Here is a 23,345-nt window from a genome sequence, read left to right on the forward strand (position 1 = left end):
GACCCCTGGGGCTCCCAGGGAAAAGAGAGTCCCCTGCATGGGAGGAGAGAGAGGCCCCCGGAGCGTCCCTCTGTGGGTGCTGTCCAGAGGGCCGGCAGGGTGGTGGAGGGTGGACCCCTCCCCTCCGTGCCCCCTGCCCACCTGGGGTTCTTCTTTTAATCCTTCCTTTCTTGGCTGCGCCCTGGCATACAGAGCTCCCGGGCCAGGCATCAGATCAGAGCCCTAGTTGTGACCTAAGCAGCAGCTGCAGCAATGCTGGATCCTTAACCCACTGTGCTTGGCCAGGGATCGAACCTGCGTCCCAGCGCTCCCAAGTTCCTGCTGTGGCGCTGATCGCATTGCACCACAGCAGGACCCCCACCAGGCGGGGTCTTTCTTTGCTTGGAGCTTCAGGGCAGGCAGCTGGGGGCGGGGGATGCTGCTCAGAGGGGCGGACCTGTGGGACCCCCGCCACCAGAAAGGAGGGAGGAGAGATTTTGTTCCCTCCTGGGGCTTGTTGGTGGGCCCTCGAGGAGGCTGCACCAAGCTGGGGGTCTGCTGTCCGTTAGGCAGATCTTCTGCCTGGGTGGAGTTGGGGTCCCGGCTGGAGGGTGTGAGGTGTTGGGCCCAGGCCTGGGTGGGGCGAGGGCAGAAGGCTGTGACCCATCGGGCCCTTGAGACCGAGCAGGCAGCGGGAGGGAGCCAGCGAGGGAAGCAGGTGTGTGAAGTGAGCCACTGCAGGGACCTGAGGCCCTGACCGCTGCTCAGGGCAGGTGTCTGCCCCTGGGGGCCGCTGCGGCCACGCTGGGGCTCCTGGCGTGGGCTCCCTGCTGGCCGGGCCCTTGGAGGACCAGAGCTGGGGCGGGGAAAATGCTGGCAGCAGCTAGAAACGAGGGCAGCTTTGAGGAGCTGGGGGTCGTGGGGCCTGGGAGAAGCCCCATTCCTGACCCTTTCAGCGCCGGCAGCCCCATCCTGTGGGGTGGGGGAGAGGGAGCCCCCCCAGAGGAGAGGCCCAAGGAGCGGGGGGCCAAGCGGGCCGAGGCTGGCGGAGCGGCCGTCTGTGGGGGGTTCCGAGCCCCTGTCCATGCGGCTGCTCGGCCTCTCGCGCGAGCTGTGTGACCATCAGCCCGTCACTTACCCACTCTGCGCAGCGGCTTCAGCTTCGTAACCTCTCGGGGTGGTGGGGATGGTTCCGGAGGAGCGCCCCGCGGGCTCCTGACACGCACGGCAGGCTCCGTCTCGTGGGGGGCGGTGTCCAGAACGAGCCGTTCCTAGAAGTCCCTGCTGCTGAACGCGGGCGCGGCTCCAGCTCGACAGAAAGGAGACGATGGGCTCGTGTTCTTTGTGCTGAAGTCTGCCTCGCTGTCCACTCCTCGTTCCTTCCCTCACTGATCAAACCCCAACCAGCACGACTCTGGCCCGGCCTCATGCTGGGCTCAGGGAGATGAAGAAGAGTGATTAAGAGTTCCCGTTGTGGCTCAGTGGGTTATGAACCCGACTAGTATCCATGAGGATGCGGGTTCGACCCCTGGCCCACCTCCATGGGTTAAGGATCCGAGCGCTGCGGTGTAGGTCAGATCCTGCGTTGCTGTGGCTGTGACATAGGGTGGTGGCTGTATCTCCTACTCCACCCCTAGCCTGGGAACCTCCATATGTCGTGGGTGCGGTCCTAGAAATAAAAAAATAATGATAAATAAATATTTTTTTGGTTTTTAGGGCCACACCCATGGCATATGGAAGTTCCCAGGCTAGGGGTCGAATGGAAGCTGCATCTGCCAGCCTACACCACAGCCACAGCAACACCAAATCGGAGCCGTGTCTGCGACCTACACCACAGCTCCCAGCAATGCAGATCCTTAACCCACTGGACGAGGCCAGGGATCGAACCTGTGTGCTCAGGGACGCTAGTCAGATTCATTTCCAGTGAGCCATGATGGGAACTCCAATAAATAAATTTTTAAAAAAGAAAAATGACTACAGCAGGGTGTGTGTGGCCGTGGCGCGATCCTGCTGACCCTGCCGGGTCTGGACTGGGAACCCAGGTCTGAACCTTTGGAAGTGACGCCTCACTGGGCCCTGGGCGGGTGGTGCTCCATCCAAGGGTCCTCCCTCAGCCTGTGCCCGGAGGCTGGCGATGGAGCGCCCTCTCCCGTGAAGCCCCGCAGCGGCTCTGCTGCGTTTGGGAGCAGGGCGCGTGGCCCCGAGTTGAGAGGGGCCTGGGTCTCCCTCCGGCAGAGCAAAGGAAAGGCCAGACCCGCAGGCCCCTGGACGCTCCCCTGGGGTCAGTTCCCCAGCTCGGGGAGGGGGTAGGTGGGCTCCTTCCCTGGCCGGGGGCCTGGACGGGTGTGGAGGCCAGTGGGTGGTGTGGGTGGCCGGCTGCTGCCCTCGGCTCACAGCCCCTCCTGTCCCCGCAGTGCGACTCCATGACAGCATCTCGGAGGAAGGCTTCCACTACCTGGTCTTCGACCTGTAAGTGCCCGAGCCCAGGGGCCCCACCCTCGTCTGCTCCCCACGCCGGGCCCGGGCTGGGACCCTCGGCCAACGGTCCCCCGACTCCCGGGTCGCCTCACCCCCAGCCGCATCCGGCCAGTGGGGGCTGGAGGCCACAGGCGGGGGGTGGGGGAGGCGCCCCAGGAGGACAGGCCCTCGTCCCTCACCTTCCTCCCCTTTGGCATTCGTATCAGAGCTGCACCGGGGCCCACTGGCCGGCGTGAGCATGTGCGTGTGTGCATGTGTGTGTAAGAGTGTGTTTATGATGGTGTGTGCGCACTGATAAGGAGGCTGCATGGGTGTGATTTGTGAGGGTGTGTATGTGTGTTCACATATGGGCACATGATTTGTGGGAGTGTGTGTGTAAGAGTGCCTGTGCTGTGGGTGCCTGTGTGCACATGTGTGTTTATGAGCATGAGTGTGTGGATTTCAGTGTGTGCGTGTGACTTATGAACACATGTATTGTGTGGCTTGTGCTGTATTCACCCATGTATCTGTGTGGTGTGCATGTGTACATACGTGAATGTGTGTGAGTTGGGCGTTGTGGACATGTAGGGTGTGGACGAGTGTGTATGTGTGTGTGTCAGCATGTGAGAGTGTTGTGATTGCCTGAAGTGTGTGAGTGTGCAGGTGTGACTTGGGACGTGTACCTGTGTGCGTGCATGTCCAGGGTGCATGTGTGCACACATATGTGGCTTGCAGGTGCACACGTGCGTGCGTGCCTGTGTGTGATTTGTGAGAGTGTGCACGTGTACACAGGTCCGCGTGTGGTTTACGGGAGTGGATACACTGTGGTGTTTTGTGTGTGCGTGTGTGTTCATGTGCACGTGTGTACATGTGTGTGCGTGCCCGCACAGTGCTGAGTGAGAGCGCGGCTGGGGCCTGTGCCGCCTCTCACTTCCTGCTGGATTTAGAAGCGGTGATGTCATCCCCTCGGCTCCCCGCCAGCTCCCGCTGAGCGGTGCTATATTTAGGCCATCTCGAATCATCGGGACCCTGGGGTGGGCAGGGGCCGTAGGTCTTGGGCGGCTCCGTGTGGCCTCCAGGAAATCCAGCCTGTGGCCGTGGCCGTGGGGACGGGACATGCCTGCGTGGGGCGCCCCCCTGTCAAGGACAGATGCATGAAGGCCTGAGGAGTCCCCAGCCTGCTTGGGATCCCCTGGTCACAAAAGGCTGGAACTGGCCCTGCAGGGGCTTGGCCACTTCTCAGTACCCTGTGTCCCACAAGACACCACTTCAAGTCATCATCCAGGCGGCCAGGGCTGATCCGTGATGCAGCTGCCGCTGCCGGGCCGAGGTTGTGCCCTAAAAAGTCTGTCCCATCGCCCCTGTGGAGGTGGCAGGCTTGCTGTCACCGCTGTGTGCCCCTAGACCCACCCAGCTCCACCAGCCTCTTTTCTGGGAAATACAGAAGCCACTAGGCTGAAGGGCGGCCACGCCCCAGTCCCTGAGATCCCTGGCAGCCAACAGGTGGGTGTGTGTGATTCAGAAGCAGACAAGGGGAGAGACGTGTCTGTGTGTGAGTGTGTGCGCGCGCGCACTTGTGCACATAAGTGCCTGCACACGTGTGAGAGGGTCTGGACTGTCCTGGCCCACGCAGGAGGCAGGCGTGGGGAGAGGCTCTGAGAGGCACTGGCAAGAGGAAGTTGGCTGGTGGTTTTGTTGGGAGGGGGAGGACCTGGGCCTTGCACTGTCCCCCTCAAACCTCTGTGCTCCCCGGGTCTGTTGAAGCTTCTGCTTCGGGGGCAGCCAGGACCCTCCTAGGCCTCAGTGGCTATTTTGAGGGGGCAGGGAGGGTCTGCGCAGGGGCTGCAGTGGGAGGGAAGGAGCAGAGATGCGGCAGGCAGGCCCTGCAGCACCCCCGCCCCCACCGCAGCCTCCTGGGCCACGTGGCAGACCCTCAGCGACTCTGTGGCCCCAGGATAGGGGAGATGTTTCTGGCCTGGGTTGGCATCACCTCCAGGAGGCCCCAGGCCCTTTGGCTGTTTGGGGGCTCTGTGGATTTGGAGATTGACAGGTTTCCCATCCCCACACCTCAGAATGTCCTGTGGTCCTGGGGACCAGGCCCGGGAGGAGAGGAAGGGGCACCCTGGTGGGCCCTGGCTGCAGCCAGGATTGGCCACATGGCCTGGTCAGGGCCCGAGGAACGGGAGAACACTGGTCCCCAGACTGGGCCCACCCCAGCCTGCTCCAGATGCCGGCTTCCAGAAATCAACTCCCTGCCCTAAGCTCTGGACCATAAGGTCCCAGAGGCCCGTCTGCACCCCCGGAGCCTCCTGTGGATGCAGGGACTCGGAGGGCCTGTCCCCAGCCTCTGGCAGGGCCTCCTGGGGACACCCCCTGTGCCCCTGCTGCAGCCCTGGCCAGTGCCCGTGGCCTTTCCCCCCTCTGCCCTGTGCTTGGCCTTGGGCTCTGCTGACCCGACCAGAGGTAAACAGGGGGTCCTCCTCTTCTGGGCTGGACCGCGAACCCCATCCTGCCCCACAGGCACATGACACTCGTCCCCTCAGGAGTCAGCCCTGCTGAGCAAAGTGGGATTCTGAAAGCTCCTCACTCCAGGCTTGTGGGGCCAGGGGTGGGGTCCGCAGGATCTGAAGGCAAGCATCCAGCCTCGAGAGGGGGCACCCCAGCACCCCCGGGGCACCTCCGGTTTTTGTGTTTCTCCAGCACTAAGAGAAAGCCCGTCCACATCAGGGCCACTGTTCAGCAGCGCCTGTGCACATGGTCGCCATGGACCAGCCCGGCCCTGAGTGCTGCCAAAAAATGAGGCCAACTCAAGCCCCAACTTCGAGAACTAACGGGAACCGAGGTGCAGACGGAGACATCATAGCGCGTGGGGCCAGCGCTGGAAGGAGGGTGCCCCTTAGAGCCCCCACAGGATGAAGGGGGGGGACTCTGGACCACGCAGGGGTAGAAAGCTCTAGATGGAGCGTTCTGGTGGACTCAGAGCTTGCCGTGTGGGGTGGAGGGCTTGGGCAGCCTTGGGATGGCCCCCTCTGCCCCCTGTGCTCCCATCCCTCGTCCCTGCTTCTCACCTCTCTGTCCACGCCCAGCCTGCTCAGCCCCCGGGGGATCGTGGGCAGCCTGGACCCCTTGGGGCCCCCAAGGCCCTCCCAGCAGTGGCTCCTGCTCCTCGGGTCCATCCTGACCGTAGGGCCTGAAGGCTGCTCCCTGGCCAAGGGACAGATGGCAGGGTGGTGTTCGGACAGGGGTCTCTCTCTCCTGGAGAGGGGACCTTGAACCCCTCGTGACCTCACCCACCACGGAGGCCAGACCCAGGCACCACCTCCTCTGGCCCCTCTGCTCTGGGCGGGGTCGGAATCTCTGGCCCGGGAGGGTTTGAGGAGGGAAACGCAGATTTCCTCAGGCCCAGAATTAGTCACGAGGCCCGGGTGACACTGCAGAGGCCTGGGCTGCCCACTCTGGGGACGTCACTGGCATCACTGAAGGTCAGGGCTCAGTGCCGCCTGTGTGAGGAAGCACCTGGCGAGCTGTTGGTCCAGGGGACAGTGGACACAGGGCGGAGGTGGGGGGTGACGACGGGCAGGAGGTGGCCATTGTGCTGGAGGGGACAGGGTGACGGCGGTCTCTGGAACCTGTGACCTTCGTGTGCTTTTTCCCAGGGTCACTGGCGGGGAGCTCTTTGAAGACATCGTGGCGAGAGAGTACTACAGCGAGGCGGACGCCAGGTGGGTGCAGCGCCCTGGCACTGTCCTGCCCCCTCTTCTCCTGCCCAGCTGCCCTCCCAAAGCCTGGCCCATGCCCCTCTGGCCCCCATGTGCCCCTGGTCTCTAACCGGGCAGATGGGCAACCAGGTGGCAGTGCCAGACTGCCCGCCTGATGTATGCCCGGCCCAGCTCTGCTGGACGCTCTTGGGCAGGGCTGAGGCGCAGGGGCAGCTTGTATGTCCCAGGTCGCTCTCCCTGCACAGAGGGGCTCTTCTTGGGGTGCTGATGGGGGGAGAGCAGAGAGTCCCCTTGGGCGGGCTGTCTGTCCATGGCCCACAGTGGACGCCCTGACCTCTTCACAGAGATGCGGTTTCCAAATGCTTTTCCCAAAGACAGGCCAGGAACCCTTTTCTGTGACCTTGTTCCAGGCCACTTTGGAGGCAGAAAGGGATGCAGTGGGGGCTGTGCTGATGGGAAGGTGCCTGCTGGCTCTCCTTCCTGGGGTCCCGGGGGGAGTGGGCAGGAAGCCGGGCTCTGCAGGGTTGGGCATGGAGGGACTTAGCCAGCCCTCATGGGGGTCAAAGGCGATGATCTCAGAGACGTCTGGAGCATGGCTGCTGGGAGGTGGCAGGGCCCCCCTCCCTGGAAGGGTAGGTCCTCTGTGATCTGCTCTGACCCGGGCTGTTGGCCAGAGGTCACCCTGACCCGTGACAGGTATGTCACTCTGGACAGTGCATCTCAGCTGGGACATGGCTAAGGGCCCCCACTCCCTGCCCGCCTGCCCTGCCCGCCTGGCTCCCATGGAGACAAGCACTGAAAAGCAAAAGAAAAAAGGTCGACAGTGGCCCTCTCTAGGCTGTAAAGATGCTTTTTAATTTTTTTTCCTTTATGGGTCCATGCCTACGGCATAGGGAAGTTCCCAGGCTAGGAGTTGAATAGAAGCTGCAGCTGCCGGTCTACACCACAGTCACAGCAATGCCAGGTCTGAGCCCTGTCTGCGACCTGCACCACAGCTCATGGCAATGCTGGATCCTTAACCCAGTGAGCAAGGCCAGGGATCGAACTCGCATCCTCGTGGATGCTAGTCAAGTTCATTACTGCTGAGCCACTGCAGGAACTCCCAACTTTTTAATTTTTTAATCTATTTTAAAATTTTTCCTTAATGAATGTGTGTTCCTTTTTTAATCAAGAAAAGGAGCATTATTTTTAAAGGTAGGTTTTCGTGACTTGCTTCTCCACCCTGGGCAGCCTTGCCCGTCAGTGACAGCCTGAGTTCCCGTGAGAAGGCGGAGCGGGTTCCTGGTGCCCCCTGGGTGCTCACTGAGCTGGGTGGCAGGAGGCCAGGGACGTTAGAGGAGGGTGTTGTGGGAGGGGTGTCCGGTCTGGGTTGAGGTTCCCCCTTGGCCGATCGCCTGAGGGGTATCAGGGTACTGGCTGCTTTTCTGCGACTCCGCAGGGAAGGGCTGTCACTTTGCACAGCCGCCTGGGAGTGACCTGTTCCCTCTGAGAACAGGAAGACTCCACTTTGATCTTCTACTGATAGAAAAAGAAGGAGGCAGAGCAGAGCCACCTCCTCCTGCTCTGGGATGCTCGAGTGAGCTTGTCCCAAGTGGGTGCCTGCCTGCTGGGCCCCCCAGACCTGGCCCATCCTGACACATGCCAGGGCAGAACAGGTGCCTGGCCAGGCCAGGAAGGAAAGTCCCTGCTGGCTGTCCCCAGCTCAGACCCAGGGGTCCACAGTCAGGGCAGCGCCAGGAGGAAGAGGGTCACCTTTTGGTTCTGCCCCCAGTGTCTGGGCGCCGCAAGGGGGCACTTGCCCTCACTGGCTTCCTCCCCACCCCCCAACCTGCTTGGAGCATCCTGCCAGGGCTCCTTGGTCCTCAGTGCCCTGTCCTGGGCTTGGCCCAAGGCCTGGTACCCGTCCTGCACTCTGCGGTGGGTGGTCTTGCCTGAGGAGGGTCCATGGCCCACAGTGTAGCCCCGCTTTTGGCTGGGAGACCCCTGTGCCCCATGACCTCGTGCCCCATCCCCACACCCCCTCCCCCGCCCATGCCCCCGATCCTCCCAGCACCTGTGGCCTTGGTTTCCCTTGCCCACCCTCATCACTTACTTGCCTCTGGCCTCATCTTTGCCCCCACCCCAGCCCCTCCAATTCTGTGGTTCCTTCTTGCCTGCCCAGATGGCAGGCCTCCTGACCTTCCTGCCCGGGTCTCCGTTGTGGAGGGCGCCCAGCCATTGGGGCCCCGTCCACAAATGCCTAGTTTCCTCTCACAGACTCTGCCTAGCTCATAGCCAGACTACTGTGGGGGTGAGAAGGAACGGGGGACACTCTTGGGGAGCCCTTCCAGCTGGCCCGGCTCATTAAGCCCATGCCTCTGGCTGCTCTGGACCCTGGAAGCATGCGTTTGACCTTTGTGTGGGTGCTTAGCCTTCAAACAAGAGGGCCTGCTGAGTCTGACGTGGATGCCCATGTGGGTGGGCCACTCACAGGCATTATCAGGTATGCTGGCAGGCGCGGTGAAGGCTTTCTCCCACCCTGGCAGGTTGTTTCCCCACAAAAGGGGGTCTGGGCTGTGGTGAGGCTGGTGGAGCCTGAGACCCCTGACGGGGGTGGTGGGCGCCTCCTTGGCCAGGTGCATTAGCCGCCCTTCCGGGGGCCTGCTGGGGGATGTGCTGCTCAAAGCTGAGTGTCTGATGAATTTCTGACATGTTATGTCTTTAGAGGAAGAGTAAGCAAGTCAGGAGCTGCTTTTCTGAACCATTTTCTAACCAAGAAGGCTGGAGATTCTTCTTAGCAGGAAGTGAGACCTTTATTTTGGAGTTTGTGGGGCAAATGAGGGGTCTTTTTTCCAACCCGGAAAAGCAAAGTTGAAAATATTTAGAACCCACTTTTCTTTCTTTTTTTCTTTGGTCTTCTTGTCCTTTTTAGGGCCCCACCATATGGAGGTTCCCAGGCTAGGGGTCGAATTGGAGCTTTAGTCACCGGCCTACACTACAGCCACAGCAACGCCAGATACGGCCCCGTCTGCGACCTACACCACAGCTCACAGCAACACTGGATCCTTAACCCACTGAGTGAGGCCAGGGATCAAACCTGCAACCTCACGGTCCTTAGTGGGATTCATTCCCGCTGCGCCACAACAGGAACTCCTAGAACCCATTTTTCAAAACTCTAGAAAGCAATATGGCTCACGGGAGATGGTTAAAGGGAGACCGGGAGAGTGCTGGCTGTCCCAGCAAGGAGGAAGAAAGGTGACAGCCTCTGAGATGACAGCAGAGCCCAGAACTGGGAGAATAACGCCCAGGACCTGGCCAGCGTCTGGAATGCCTCTTGGGAACAAAGCTGACAACAAAAGTGGCTTTCTAAATAGTTCAGAAAATGACCAAAGGCCCCACGAAGAAGGGCAATGAAAAGGGAGGCAGAGGAGAGGTAGGACCTTGTGACAGGCCAGGTGGCCTCGTGTCCTCCAAGGCCATGGCCTCAGATTGGAGACCAGGGCGAGAGCAGGGTGAGGAGAGCCCGGGGACTGGTCCGCAGAGATCCCTGGAGGGCGGGCTGCCTGGAATGGGCCACTCCCCAGGCAGGCAAGTGTCCCGTCCACTTGCAGGCTGCAGAGGCTGTTCCCATGTCAGTCCCAGAGCTGCCGTGAGGAATAAGCCCTGGAGACAGGCCAGCACCGGCCGTGGGGAAGCCGGTGGTCCTGCAGGTTCGTCTTGGGGAACTTGTTGCTTGGCCAGCTCTTTTGTGCACAGCGGGGGCTAAGCCAGCAGGAGCCTCTGTCCTGACAGCCCGTCTCCCCATCTGGGGGGCCATGCGCAGGGCCTGTGGGATCGGGGGACCGGGGCTGTGGCAGAGCTAAGGGCTCGATTCCAGCAACACAGGCCAAGTCCTGTGAAGCTTGAGGAGAGAAGCAGACTGGGTGTTGGCTCAGCAGGTGTCTCATCTCTGGTGCCGGTTGGGGGCCCTGTGACCCCAGGAGGGGACACGGAGGAGGGCAGAGGGCACAGCCCACCCCCATCTGAGCCGACATGTCAATCGGTGCTGCAACAGATGGATCCCTGGGTCCAAGAAACATTTGGGGGCCACATTCCTGCAAGGCGGGGCAGAGGACACGTGGAGAGGAAAGAACCCACACATCCTGGCGGTCCTGGAGGCCACAGTGCAGTGCAGAGACGGATGCTGCCCAGAAGCCCACACAGAGCGCGGAGCCACCCCGTGACAGCCGTGGGGACCACGTGGGTGCCTCACACTCGCTCAGCACAGAGGAGAGTCCCGAGAGGGTCCTGGGGTTGAGAGCCGAGGCAAGGTCCTGAGGGTGAAGACGGAAGATGGGCTTGACCCAAAGCTGAGATCAGGACGGGCCGGGGTCTCTGCAGGCCCCAGGTTGGAGCTAGATCATTCCAGGGCTCTCCGGGAGGAGCCAGTGACACAAGAGATGCCAGCCTGTGGGCTGGGAAGCTGCTGATGCTCTGGAGGGAGGATGGATTCCGTGGAGATGGTTGGGCACACGGTTCGGACAGGTGGCTCCCGGGGCAGAACCAGGGTCTGGCCACAGCAGCACGGGCAGCGGCTGGTCTGCAGGAGGTGGCTAAGCCCCTGTGGGAGGTGGGGCACTGTGATGCGAGGTGGGTCGGGGGATTGCAGCTGGACTGGGAAAGCCAGTGCACCCTGCCCTGGGCACTGGCTCAGTGGCTTCAGCTGCAGGGGCTGGAGCCTTCATCTGGCTTCTGCCTCCGCCCAGGGGCCTCATGGCCGAGTTCTGCCCACAGGGAAGGAGGCCCCTGGATGAGCTTGCTGTGGTGGGTCCGTCTGTGGGGGCCGAGCCTGTGCCTGTAGTAACGGGAGGGCTGGTAAGGGCTGGATGGAAGCTGGACATGGAAGGATGGGGGTGAGGACCAACCCCTGGATTTTTCTGAGCAGATGAGAGGGATGCGGGAGGGGCAGGAGCCCTGGGAGCAGGGCGGGCAGAAGAGCTTTGAGCATAGGATGGGGGTGGGGTTTCCAGCCCTTGGGTGCATCTAAGGGGAGGGGCCGCTGGGAGACTGCCTCCCTTAGGTTTGGGCCTGGCTCCTTCTGACCCCTGCCCCGATCCCAGGAACCTGTCATCATTAGGACTCTGAGTCTAGCCGTCTGCAGGGCGGAAACTCAGCTTCACGTGTCTGTTCAGCGAGCGGTGTCCAGATGTGGCCAGAGCCATCTGAGGAAGAGGGCAGGTCCCCCATCCCCTGTCCGAGTTTGCTGCTAGGAAAACAAAGCCCACCCCTCCAGCCGACCTTCAGTCACCAATACCCTCCCCCAGAGGCTCCAGCCACGGCTGGAGGGGTCCTGAGGGATCCACCTGTGCCTCCCCCCACCCACCCAAAAGGTCTGTGACCAAGAGCCTTGGTCAGGGGGTGGGCTCCAGGCAGCCCACAGCCCTCCTGTCCCCTGTGGTTGGTAATGCTGCAGGGATGCTGTGGGACCCCAAGGGGTCTGCGCCTGGCTCTGGGGACAGCTAGAAACTGTCCAGACCCCTGGGGCCCCCTGGGGAGGCAGGTTCAGGCCACAGGGACTCAGGGCCATCCCTGAGTGTGCACAGGGGCTGGGGGCATCCAGGTCTATGTTCAGGAGGTATTCCTGAAGTACAGGTGTCAGAGGCGCCTGAGGAGAGCCTGGACTGCTCCCTCCAGCAAAAGGCTCGGGACTTCTCCTGGATCTGGAAGGAGGTCCCTGGCTCGGGGCCCTGGGCAGTGCCAGGCTGCCCCCTCACCAGGAGAGCTTCTGGGACCCCAGGGCTGCTATGGAGCTCGGCCGTCTAGTGTGGCAGCCAGCAACCGGTGTGAAGTTCAGGTTTATTAAAATGAAATGATCTCATTTCACATGAGTGACAGTGGCTGCAGCGTTAGCCCTGCCCCAGAACAGAGAGGGGCCCTGGTGCCCAGGGCGTCACTCCCACCCTGTTGCACTGGCCTGCCCCCTCCCCCTTGCCCTTTCACCTCTGCTTCCCGCCCCCCCTTCCACCCTCCCCCATCTCCAGCCTGTTTTGCAGAATATGAGCTCAGCCTTGGCCTCCCTCCTAAGCTCAGGGCCAGGCTTGGCCAGCATGAGCCTGGGGGGGGTGTGCTGGGGACAGGTATGTTTCCTCTGAGCATCACCTCCATGGGCCTGGCCAGAGGGGAAGGCAGGGCTGGGGGCGCAGTGGGCTGTGCCTCGTGCTGACCTTCGGGGGTGAGGAAGGAGCCCCAGAGGCCCTCCTCCTGGCCAGCATCTCCTCTCCCCTGTGGCAGGCAGCACCTCGATCCCCTGCTTCCCCGCAGCCCCCCACCAGGCTGCGGACCCCACTTCAGTGCCACACAGCACCCTGCTCCTGCACCCCCGCCCACTCCTCAGGGGCCCCCTGCACTAATGCGCCTGCTGTTTGCCGCAGTCACTGCATCCAGCAGATCCTGGAGGCGGTTCTCCATTGCCACCAAATGGGGGTCGTCCACAGGGACCTCAAGGTGAGTCCCCCACCCCGCTCTGTGCCAGGTGTCTGTCATCTGTAACTGCATGCCGTGTTTCACAGGAGACTCTGGGGTGGGGCAGTGAAAGCGCCAGGAGATATTGGGTGCGTGGGATGTGTGCGTGCACAGGCATTTGAGCGTGAAGTCGCGTGCATGGGAGGATGTGGATCTGTATGCCCAAGCGTATGGGTGTGCACCTGCGTAGGCATGTGTGTATTTGTGCTCACGTGCACATGTGTGTGCAGCTGTGGGAGCATCATGTGCACGTGTGTGCAGATGCATGTGTATTCATGCATGTGTGTGACAGCATGTGCCTGGGTATGTGTGCGCACAGGTGTGCGCACGTGTGTTTGCGTGTGTGCATGCATGCATGCGTCTGCACACGTCCCTCCCAACGCCTCTAGGCTCCAGGGCTGAGGGGACAGTTGTCAAAAATCAGCCTGTTAGCACGTCTCCACCCAGGGGCCGCTTTCTGGGCTCTGGTAGGGATTCAGATCTGGCAGGTGGGACACAGGCCACGTGTGGGAGGTGGGACTGATGCCTCAGGGGCAGCGGGTGAGGGGCCGGCCCAATGGTCTCTGCAAACTCCCAGCCCTTTCTCCTGGTCTCTGGGGCCCTTGGCTCAGCTCTGGGCAGCGGAGCCACTGACCGTTTCAAATCCGGTTGGTTTGCCAGCTGCAGGGCTCAGTGCGGTGGGAGGCCCCCAGGAGGCACTGCAGCCTCCCCGCCCCTTCCTCCCTCTCCCTCTCCTTTCTTTGACTGCAGCTTTCTCCAAGGCTGGGTTTGGGTCCGTTTCTTCTCTTGTTGGGGTGGGGGGGACCCCCAGGCTGGTCATCCCTGCTCTGAGACCTGCTGGTGGCATTGAGACCCACCTTCCCACGGTGCCAGGGCTGACCAGGGCTCGCTGAGGGGTGTGTGCGTGAGCTGATCTTTGCGGAGCTGCCCTGGGGATGATGTCCCCCTAGAAGCAGACCCAGGACCCTCTCCTGTGCCCTGCCCGTGTGCCCTTCATTGTCCCTGCTCCCTCTCTGCATGTGCCGTGGGGTCCCCTGTCTTTTCACGTGCTCACCCAGGCCTGCCTTGTCTGCCTGTCCTATGGATCCCCTGCTGTCACCAAGTCTTGTCCGAATGGGCCTCTCTCGTGGGCCTCTGGGAGGAGGGGCCACGCGGGAGTGGGCACGCACCCCCCTCCTGGTCCCGGACCCCACGATGCATAGCTAACTTTGACGCAAAACACAGACATGGAGAAGGATGCCCCCCAGCCCAGGTGTGACCTGGAGGTGAACAGAACCCTTGTTGGAAAAAGCCAAAGGGGGCAGGATGAGTTGGGGAGAGCCAACTGTCCCTCCTCCTCCAGGGAGATACCCCACCCCGCGTCGTCGTGCCTGAGCCCCCCAGGAGCGGTCCGGTGGTGGGTCTCCTCTCAGCCAAGTGCGGAGGTTGGACAGAGCATCTCAGGGGGCTGCCGCGGAGCCGGGTTTGAGCCTGGGGGCTAGGGGCTGGCATTGCTCAGCCCAGCTGGGTCGCCTCCCTCTTCTTCTGGGGGCCCCCAGCCTTCCTGCCCAGCCCTTCCAGCTCCTTGGTCCCCAGGAGGAGGGCTGGTCTGTGCCCTTGAGGGGGGGTGGAACTTGAGCTGTAGAAATCAGGTCGTGTCCCCAGCTGCAGTCCCTGACCCCTACTCATTCAGACTTCTTGATGTTGGGGTCCCCCTGACGTCCAGGGGCCTCCGGGCTGTGCTGGGCAGACAGGGCTGAGTGCCCCCAGCCTGCGTCACCTGGAGCGTCAGAGCCTGGTCCGTCTGGCTGGGTGCGGCCCGGAGGAGCTCTGGTTTCTGCCGCCTGGGGCTGGCGTATTTCCTCTATTCCGCGGGTTGCACCCTAACACCTCAGGTGTACAAGCGGTGTTAATTCAGTTTGGTTGGCGACGTTTGTCTCTTCTGGCAGCACTCCCGCTGAGGGTGGTCTCAGAGGGCCTTCCTGTCGGGAGGGTGGCCTGGCCAGGGGATGGAGGGCCTCGGGATGCGGAAGCCCAGTGGCTTTGACCGCTGGGAGGTGCTGAGGCCGGTGGAACAGGCCAGGATGGGAGAGGCCCAGCGAACAGGGTCCCCCCCTGGCCTTCCGGGCCAAGCATCCCCAGCCAGGGGCCAGCCACCTCCTCGGCATTCCAGGGGAACAAGAATGAATGTCCTTGCAGCTTGAGCAGGAGTGCTGCGCCCCGAGGCAGGGAGTGTGTACGGGGCCTTTCCTGCCTGTGGACACTGGATGGGCAGTGATCAAGGCAGGCCCCTTCCACCCGGCCCCGGGGCCGCTGGCACTTGGATAGACGTCCTCTGCTGCCCAGACCGTCGGGGCCTTTGGTCCTTCCTCCTTGCCCTTTAAGGGTCACTGCCCCATAGGAAGTGCCTGAGCCCTCGAGCAGGCAGCCCCTGACCAGGTTTCTGTGCAGCCAGCCGTGGGGAGGGGCGGGAAGCCCCTCTGCCGGTGGAGGTCCTGGCCCCCTGCACCTGCCAGGGCCTGTGGGGTATGCTCAGTTTTGGTGCCAGTGCCCCGAGTTCATTGCTCTTGGGCATGAGGCATCTGGGCTCTCGCTTTGAGAGCAGCTTCGCTCTGCTTTAGGACTCTTGTCCCTGCCCCTGGAGAGAAGGGGGACAGGCTGTGGGGTGCAGGCCCTGGGCTCTGGGGTACACCCAAGCCAAGGGCATCAGCCAGGGGGACACCCACGTGGTGGGGGCTCAGACCTGTGCACCCCTGCCTGCAAGCTGCTGTTCTGTCCCCCTTCCTCCCTGACCCCCACCCCCACACTGTGTAAACCACATGCCCTCGGGCTGATCACCTCCCTGCAGCCCGAGAACCTGCTCCTGGCCAGCAAGTGCAAAGGGGCCGCAGTGAAGCTGGCGGACTTTGGCCTGGCTATCGAGGTGCAGGGGGACCAGCAGGCATGGTTTGGTGAGTACCTGGTGGGCGGCTGGGAGCAGGGTGGAGGGTGTCAGCTGCAGCCGTGGCCCCTCACATTGCCCTCTCCCCTCTCGCTAGGGTTCGCTGGCACGCCAGGCTACCTATCCCCGGAAGTCCTGCGCAAGGAGGCGTACGGCAAGCCGGTGGACATCTGGGCGTGCGGTGAGGCTGGTGTGCAGGGCGGGGCGGGGCCGCAGGGCAGCTGTGCTGTTCCAGACCCACCCCCGGGCTGACGGGGGGCGACTCCAGCAAGGAGCACCCTCCTCGGCCAGGCTAGAATTGCTAATGGGACCCTGGCAGTTGCCGAGAAGCCCACCGCCCCAGGGCCTCCCTCCGCAGGGAGAGCTGGAGAAGGAGCAGGTGCATGGATGGCGGACCAGTGCTGGGGGCGGGGGTCTCGGGGGAGGGGTCTTCCGCACTCTCCAGCAGTGGAGCAGGCCAGCCTCAAACCTCCCCTGCGACGTGGGGTGGGGGCGGGAGCTCCTCCCACCATTCTGCCAACACGAGGGTCTCCAGACAGTGACACCAGCTGACTCTGCCTGCAGTGGGGAGGTGGTGACACGAGGACTCCTTGGCTTTGGGTCAGGGGGAAGGCCCCCCCCAGCTGAGGCTCAGAAACTGGCTGAGGGTCCCCTAGCTGTGACGTGGCAGAGCATGGGGGTCACACACCTGACAGCACGTGGCCGTGTCCGAGTGTGGCGGCGCTTGTGGGCTTCTCGGGCCGGGGCTGGGCTCTGGGCGCAGGCGTGGGGCAGCAGTGTGAGCCCGTGTGCCCGGCTCTCCCCAGGGGTGATCCTCTACATCCTGCTCGTGGGCTACCCGCCCTTCTGGGACGAGGACCAGCACAAGCTGTACCAGCAGATCAAGGCCGGAGCCTATGACGTAAGTGCAGGCACCCCTCCTGATCGCTCCGCCCCCAGGGGGGTGGCAGGCTGGGAGAGGTGGGGAGTGGGGTGGTGCCAGCTGTTTCCAGATGAGGTCCCGGGAGAATGCTGTCTCCTGCTTGCAGAGCGCGTCAGGCTCCGTGTGCATTGTGTTCCTTCTTAGTTCCCGTCCCCCGAGTGGGACACGGTCACTCCTGAAGCCAAAAACCTCATCAACCAGATGTTGACCATTAACCCTGCCAAGCGCATCACAGCGCACGAGGCGCTGAAGCACCCGTGGGTCTGCGTAAGTGGCCTCAGCCTCATACCTGCCCCCCTGGCGAGTTGACCCTGGGGCCCTCTCCTCCCAGCCGATGGGTACCCTGGTCTCCTGGAGGCTGCGTGGCCTGTGGCTTGGGACATGCTGGTGGGTTTAAAGGCCCCAGTCCCTGGCAGACAGGCGCTCCGTGGGAAGAAGGGATGAAGTGGCAAAGCGGGTCGGGGGACAGGTGTGCAGGGCCCCAGGCTGCGGGTGAGGGAAGGAAGGGGTGGGCAGGGCCCAGGCTGGGCAGTAGAGGTGGGCACAAGGAATAGGTTGACCAGGGACAGGTGATGGTGAGGACAGGTGGTGGGGTGGACGGGCCATGAGGAGTGACGGGCTGGGGAAATAGGCAGGCAGGATCGGGGACAGGTGACCTCCAGCTGCAGTGGGTGGCTGGTAGCTCTTGGCACGAGGGCCCCGGGCGTGTTGCTGCCCTGAGTCTCCCCCCAACCCCTCTTTCGATCCCGCTTTGGGGACAAAGCTGATGCCCCCTCTCCCTGCCCTCTCCCCACAGCAACGCTCCACCGTGGCCTCCATGATGCACAGGCAGGAGACGGTGGAGTGCCTGAAGAAGTTCAATGCCCGGAGGAAGCTCAAGGTGAGACGCCGAGCCCAGCGTGCACCTTGGGTGCCTCGCCATGAACACATGCTCACCTGCCGGAGGACCTGTGCCCCCATCCTGAGGGCCCCACCCCAGGAGCAGCCAGAGGGGCCCCAGTGGCCGGCAGGGCGGGGGTCCCAGTGGCACAGGACAGGCTGCTCGTCCGTGCTGTCCCAAGCAGATGTGTCAGGTGGACTCAGTCCCTCCATGGCAATGGCTCCAAAGGTGCCCAGGCACAGAGCTGGCCCCTTCTCAGCCACTCAAGCCACCTGGGGGGCTTTCCAGGGGCTCCCCTGGGGGACGGGTGCCCTGTGGTCAGCCATGCTCTCTGGGTGGGAATGAGAACCTTCTGACCTGGGCAGGTTTGTCAGGAGAGCAGCCAGGCTCTGCTGCTCGGGTGGACAGGGGCAGGTCCGGAGGGAGGCCATCCAGCACCAGGCCCACTGCCCGCCCCCAGGCCGCCCTGTGCTGAGAGTGACTATCCAGGCCTGGTCAGGGCCCCGGCTGGTGTGCACTGCCGATCAGGGGCCGTCGGGAGAGGCAGACCCAGGAGCTGAGGTGCCCCGCGGCCCCCGGGGGTCTTGGAGCACTTTAGAAGCTGGACTCTCAGAGTTCCCATCATGGCGCAGCAGAAATGAATCTGACTAGTGTCCATGAGGATGTGGGTTCAATCCCTGGCCTCGCTCATTGGGTCGGGGATCCGGTGTTGCCGTGAGCTGGGTGTAGCTTAGCTGTGGCTGTGGTGTAAGCTGGCAGCTGTAGCTCCGGTGGGACCCTTAGCTTGGGGACTTCCATGTGCCATGGGTACAGCTCTAAAGACAAAAATAAAAGAAGCTGGGCTCTCGGTGGGCAGCTTAGAACCTGGGTGTGTCACTGTTTTAATCCTGGACGTAGGTGGCTTGCCTGGGTGCAGCTCGGGGTTGTGCAGAACCCTGGCCTCTCTGCACAGCTGTGACCCGAGGTCCGGGCGGGGGTCCCCGCTGGGCCTCAGCTGAGTGTCTCTCCCCAGGGCGCCATCCTCACCACCATGCTGGCCACACGGAATTTCTCAGGTGAGAACAGCCTTCTCCAGGAAGAACAGGCCTGCGGCGGGAAGGCTGGGCAATGACCCGCCGCCAGCCACCTGCCCTCCACCCCCGCTGCTGGCCCGGCTCGGCCTTCCTCGCTCTGAGGCCTGCAGGCCGCGGAGGAGCCGGGCTCCAGCACCCAGGCCCGCCCCGTCCCTGCGTGTTGGGTCTGTGTCTGAGCTGCCCGCCGCCCGGGCCGCAGCTCCGTGTGTCTGTCCAGGCGTTGGTCGGCACCTCTGTGGCCTCGTTGTTGTCCTGAATCCTCTGAGCACCGTTCTGTGTGGGGGGTGGTGGTGAGAGGAGGCTCCGGACACGCTGGCTGGCGGCTGCCCGTCTGGGCACCCAGGGTGGGCAGGGCGGGGGGGCATGCGGCCGCTCCAGACGGGGGGCGGGGGGGGGGGCAGTCTGTCGGCGACCCTGAGGTCCCAGGCCGCCGCAGGCCCAGCGAGGACAGCGTCCCCCAGCGGGGCCGCCGCCCCCTGGCTCTCCCGTGGCTTGTCTGTCGCCCGCGACGCCGGTGTGGGAGCGTCTGTGGTCCGTCCTCGTTGTCCGTTTGCATCAGCTCCCGCCCCGTCCTGTTACTTTTGCTGTGATGCTGTGCTGCCGGGAAGGGGGGCATCTGCTGTCACACCAATACTAATAGGTCGTGTCCTGTCCACGCGCCCGGCCGGGCACCCGGAAGGCCCCGCTGGGGTTTTCCAAGGAGAAAGGAGGCAAATGCTTTTCCAGTGTCAATCAGTCTCATCTTGTTTTCACGCTCCTGTGGAAGGGATTCTGGAACCCTCCGTCACCTAAACTTTGACTCTAATCTTCTTCTGCTTCCTTTGTCTCTTCTCTTCCCTCACCTCGCCCACCCCTCGTCTGTGTCCGCCCCTCCCCTCGTCTCTAACCCGGTGCTAACAGTGGGCAGACAGACCACCGCTCCGGCCACAATGTCCACCGCGGCCTCCGGCACCACCATGGGGCTGGTGGAACAAGGTAGATGTCCCGCCTGTCGGCATGCAGCTCCCCTCGCTGCACGCAGCCGCCAGCTGGGCCTTGAGAGTCACCCCAGAGGCCCCGGGAGCCCCTGCTCCCGCCGTGGACACGTCCCACAGAGCCCACCCTCTGGGCAAGGAGGCGCCCCCCCCCCCCACCTTCCCAGTGACCGCAGACCCCACCTATTTAAGGCGGGGCCAGGCTAGGTGACCTCCGAGCCGTGTCGCCCTACATGCATTTGCTTGAATTCCCCGTCCTGGTTCCTGAGTCTGGGGGTCAGGAGACCCCTCTGAGCAGAGCCCTTTGCTCTCTGAGACTCAGTCCCTGCCTGCCCATCATGACCTTGACACCACCCCACGGAAGCCTCGGGGCTGCTGCTGGGGGTTTGAGACCTGAGTGGGGGCCCTGGGGAGTAGGTCATGGGCAGATAGCCTGCCCCGTGAGCGCCCCCTCGCCACCCCTTCCAACCTGGCTTTCACGTGCCCCCAGGGACGGCACTGCGCTCCTGGCCACTTGCCCGGAGCCGGTGGTCTGCAATGAGTCCCAGACACACCCTGTGAGCCCCAGGACGGGGACCCGCGAGAATGACTCTGAAGGCCTCCTCTTGGTTCTTTCTGCGAGGCCCCCACACCTTGTCCTCAGCCCGTCATGGGAGAGGCTGCTTCTGCCAACCTGCCGCCCCAGTCTGGGGGGGCAGACCTCCCAGGAGGCCCAGGCCAGCTCCTGCTCCTCAGACTGTGACCTTGGCCAGCCCCCATGAGGCTAGCAGACCCCAAACCTCCTCGTGGGCCCACGGCCTGGGCCCAAGCCAAGGGTGTTACGAGTTTAAGGTGGGCAGAGCCAGCCACAGCTCGGGGCCCATCCGTGCTCCCCAGATGGAGCTACGGGGCCCAAAAGAAGCCCGGCATTTCCTGCCGGTGCCTTGAGAGTCAGCTGGAACCGGGCAGCCACCCAGGCCCAGGCCCGTTCTTTCCTCCTCATCCAGCATAGCTCTTGCCCCGCGACCCTGCAGGGGTGCAGCCCCGCCTGCCCGCCCAGAGGCCTCTGGCCACTGCCTCCTGGTGCCCAGGGCAGAGGGGTCCTCAGGCGGGAGGGTGTGTTCCTCCTGGGAGCCCAGTGGATAGGCCCCCGGGGTGTCCCGAGTCAGCTTCATTTTCTGGGCCTTTCTGGAGCCCCCGAGGGAGGGAGGGGCAGAGGGGCTGGGGAGGGCGAGACTAGGGGCCCCTGGGGAAGCCCAGGGACGGCGAGCGAGGCAGGCTCCCGCCTCTGCCCGGGGCTCCCGCCTGCCATGGCCGCTGCCTGCAAGTGGATGCGGAGCCACGACGACGGTGCATGAGGCTGTGTGCATGCGCGGCTCCGTCCTGGGCGCCGAGGGCCGCTCTGTCCCCGGGGTGGTCCGTGCATGTGGGCGGAGCCCGGCATGGCTGTCCCTGAGCGAGCTAGGGGACGAGGTAAAGGCTGGGCCCTGTGGGCTGAGGCCCCCGCACCCCTCCCTGCTAGGTCAGCTCACCTCGGCCAGGGCGCTGGACCCAGCAGACCCGGTGGGCGGGGGTCTCGGTCCCGGGGCCATGGCGTCCCTGTGGATGCTGGCCTCTGGGGCCAGCTGAAGACTGGGTGTCTGGCGATCTCTTGCGGTTCATCAGTGTTCTAGTCGGTCCTGCTTGGCCTTCACCGAGAGGTGACTCAGGCAAACTGCCGGGTGGCAGTGATGGCCTGACCCTGAGGACCCGGGGTGGGGTGAGGCAGAGGGTCTCTGCTTGTCTCTCCGGGGGATCTAGGGTGCTTGCTTGGTCCACCTTGGCTCCTGCTGCATAATAATGCATTTGACTTGAGAAAACACAACAAGGCTTTGACTGCTAGTGTAGACAAGAGTCAACAGGATTTTGGAGTCAGTCCCAGGGATGTGAATCAGGAGGAAACACGGCGGCCAGGAGCCGCACTCAGAAAGGGTGCAGCTGTGTGTCCACCCTGTGCCCAGATGTGCAGGTGTAGACTGAAGGGGATTCCTAAGGAGGAGTGTTTGGGAACTGATTGAAAAAGACAGGTGTCTGCTGCAGGACTTCCGGGAGCCTGGACCCTGGCGGTGGCCGTCTGAGTCCCCAGGGTGAGGTGGGGGCTGCGAGGGAGCAGAGCTGATAGTCTCGAGTGGCACAGTCTGGAATGCGGATTTGATGGAATCGGGGACTGAGGGGGCCCCTCTTAAGACCCAGGACTGTCCCAGCATTTCCACCTGCCTCCGCCCAGGATCTCACCCAGGGGCCCCCTCTCCTGCCCAAAGGAGGAGACCAGGCAGAGCTGACTCTCTTCCCACCAGGGCCCTGGGTGCCCTCGGCTGAAGTAAGACCAGCGCTGGTTTTAACTCAGAGCTGGCTGGGAATGCCGCTGGCCAAGACCGTGTGAGGGGGTGACTCTCCCCAAACTCAAATTGGGGGTGGGGTCAGCTGTCAGGACACGTGTCTTCAGGTTGAGCTGGAGGCCGCTTTCCCTCAGGCCGCTGGAAGGAGCCCTTTTTCCAGCTGCGTCCAGCAAAAACAGGGCGCCAGGGCTCTGTGACCTCACACGACTCCCACTTCAGGGGTGGTGGGGCTCTCCCTGTGCCCTGGAGATGGGAGGGGGACGAGGTCAGTGGGGAGGTGAGGGCCGTGCTGATCAGGCATGCGGCTGCTGGCCCTGGAGGCCCAGGGTTTCCCGTGTCTGCAGGGCTGGCCTGGTCCTCTGGGTAAGGTACAGGGAGGCAGGTGTCGCTGCCACCGGAGTAGGTGTTCACTGTCCCTGCAGTGGGAAGTGGAGGGGGCCCCGAGAAGGCCACGTTTCTGGTCCCATGATACCCGTGCCAGAGCTTGGCTGGGTCCAGCCTCAGCAGTGGGGCCTCACCCGAGGCGGGTGGACAGGTAGAGCAGCTCAGCCTGGGGGACAAGGAGAGGGATGGCCTGTGGTCCCTTCACTCGCTGGGATCCTGGGATGCGCCTCAGCGGGGGGGCCTCTCCCCACCACACACGCGGGCTGGGCTGGGAGTCAGGCTTCTCGTTAAACGTGGCCCCGTGGATCCCGGGAGGGAAACGGAAGACCCGATGGGTCCCTTGGGGAGGAAGCTGGGAACCGGAGCTGGGCTCGGTGTAGCACTTCTCCGACGGCCACGCGGGCCCTCTGGCTGGGGGCAGCCGCCTGTGTCCCCGCGCAGAGCCCAGAGGCCACCTGAACGGGGAAAGGAAATCAGCAGGCAGTGGCCCAGAGGCCTGGGACTGGTCCGGTCGCCGCACTGGGGAACTTGACCAGTGGTTCGCAGACGGGAGCCGTGTCAGGATCCCCCAGAACAGAGGAACCGCTGATCTGATCGGCTGCTGAGCCCTCGGGAGGTCTGGGGCGGCCTCCTGGGCCGTGCGGTGCTGATGCGGCTGGTGGGGGACCCCACTTTGAGAACCGCTGCATCTCGCTGGGTCTAAGTGCCTGTCCTTCTGACCTGCTGGCCTGAGTCCACGGCCCCGGGGATGTTCCCAGCAGAAAGGGTCCCCTCGCAGGCCTGCCGCAGGCCACCCCTGTTCCTCCGGGCAGGCAGCGCCCACTTCAGGGCTGGCCAGCCGGAGCCTCAGCCTCGGGAGCCGGCGCCGGGGGCTGTGCCGCCTTCCCTCCGGGGCGAAGGACCCCGCCCTCCGGCCTCCGACCCCGGCTGCTTCTCTAACCCGCACCGGCCGTCCCGGGGCACCGCTTGGCGGGAGCGCGGGCAGGGCGGGCGAGGCGGGGGCCGCCGTGAGCCCGGGCTGCAGACGTGCGCGCTGCCTGGACCTCCACAAATCTTGTTTTCTCTCTCTCTTCCTTCCTTCCTCACTCCCCCCTTCCCTCCTCACCTTTCCTTTTCCGTAAGGTAAGCTGACTTCCTTTCTTCCTTTTTTAATTTTTTCCCCAGTTCTGTATTTAAAACTAACCGCTGTGGAGGGTGCAG

General features: G+C 63.4%; 1 protein-coding gene across 19 annotated transcripts in view; it reads left to right on the forward strand.

Annotated features, from left to right (window-relative positions):
* The window catches only part of CAMK2B (calcium/calmodulin dependent protein kinase II beta), a 95,761-nt gene that overhangs the window by 57,688 nt on the left and 14,728 nt on the right, over positions 1-23,345 (forward strand). For 10 of the 19 annotated variants that reach the window (XR_014833231.1, XM_021078635.2, XM_021078644.2 and 7 more), the window contains exons 4-13: positions 2,394-2,448; positions 6,093-6,158; positions 12,545-12,617; positions 15,463-15,565; positions 15,653-15,736; positions 16,362-16,456; positions 16,622-16,744; positions 17,274-17,357; positions 18,370-18,412; positions 19,331-19,405. Coding sequence is in view for 17 of the 19 variants with exons in the window: in XM_021078635.2 (XP_020934294.2) it covers positions 2,394-2,448; positions 6,093-6,158; positions 12,545-12,617; positions 15,463-15,565; positions 15,653-15,736; positions 16,362-16,456; positions 16,622-16,744; positions 17,274-17,357; positions 18,370-18,412; positions 19,331-19,405 (801 nt within the window). In the remaining 2 variants the exon portion in view is untranslated. The remainder of the gene's footprint in view (positions 1-2,393; positions 2,449-6,092; positions 6,159-12,544; positions 12,618-15,462; positions 15,566-15,652; positions 15,737-16,361; positions 16,457-16,621; positions 16,745-17,273; positions 17,358-18,369; positions 18,413-19,330; positions 19,406-23,345) is intronic. The other 9 variants (XR_014833232.1, XM_021078640.2, XM_021078648.2 and 6 more) reach the window with 1 other exon arrangement.

This window comes from Sus scrofa, chromosome 18 (genome assembly GCF_054392235.1).
Source record: "Sus scrofa isolate SSC_HxYL_T2T_F1_AM1 chromosome 18, Sscrofa_HxYL_maternal_Yorkshire_Landrace_v2.0, whole genome shotgun sequence".
Classification (NCBI taxonomy): Eukaryota; Metazoa; Chordata; class Mammalia; order Artiodactyla; family Suidae; genus Sus; species Sus scrofa.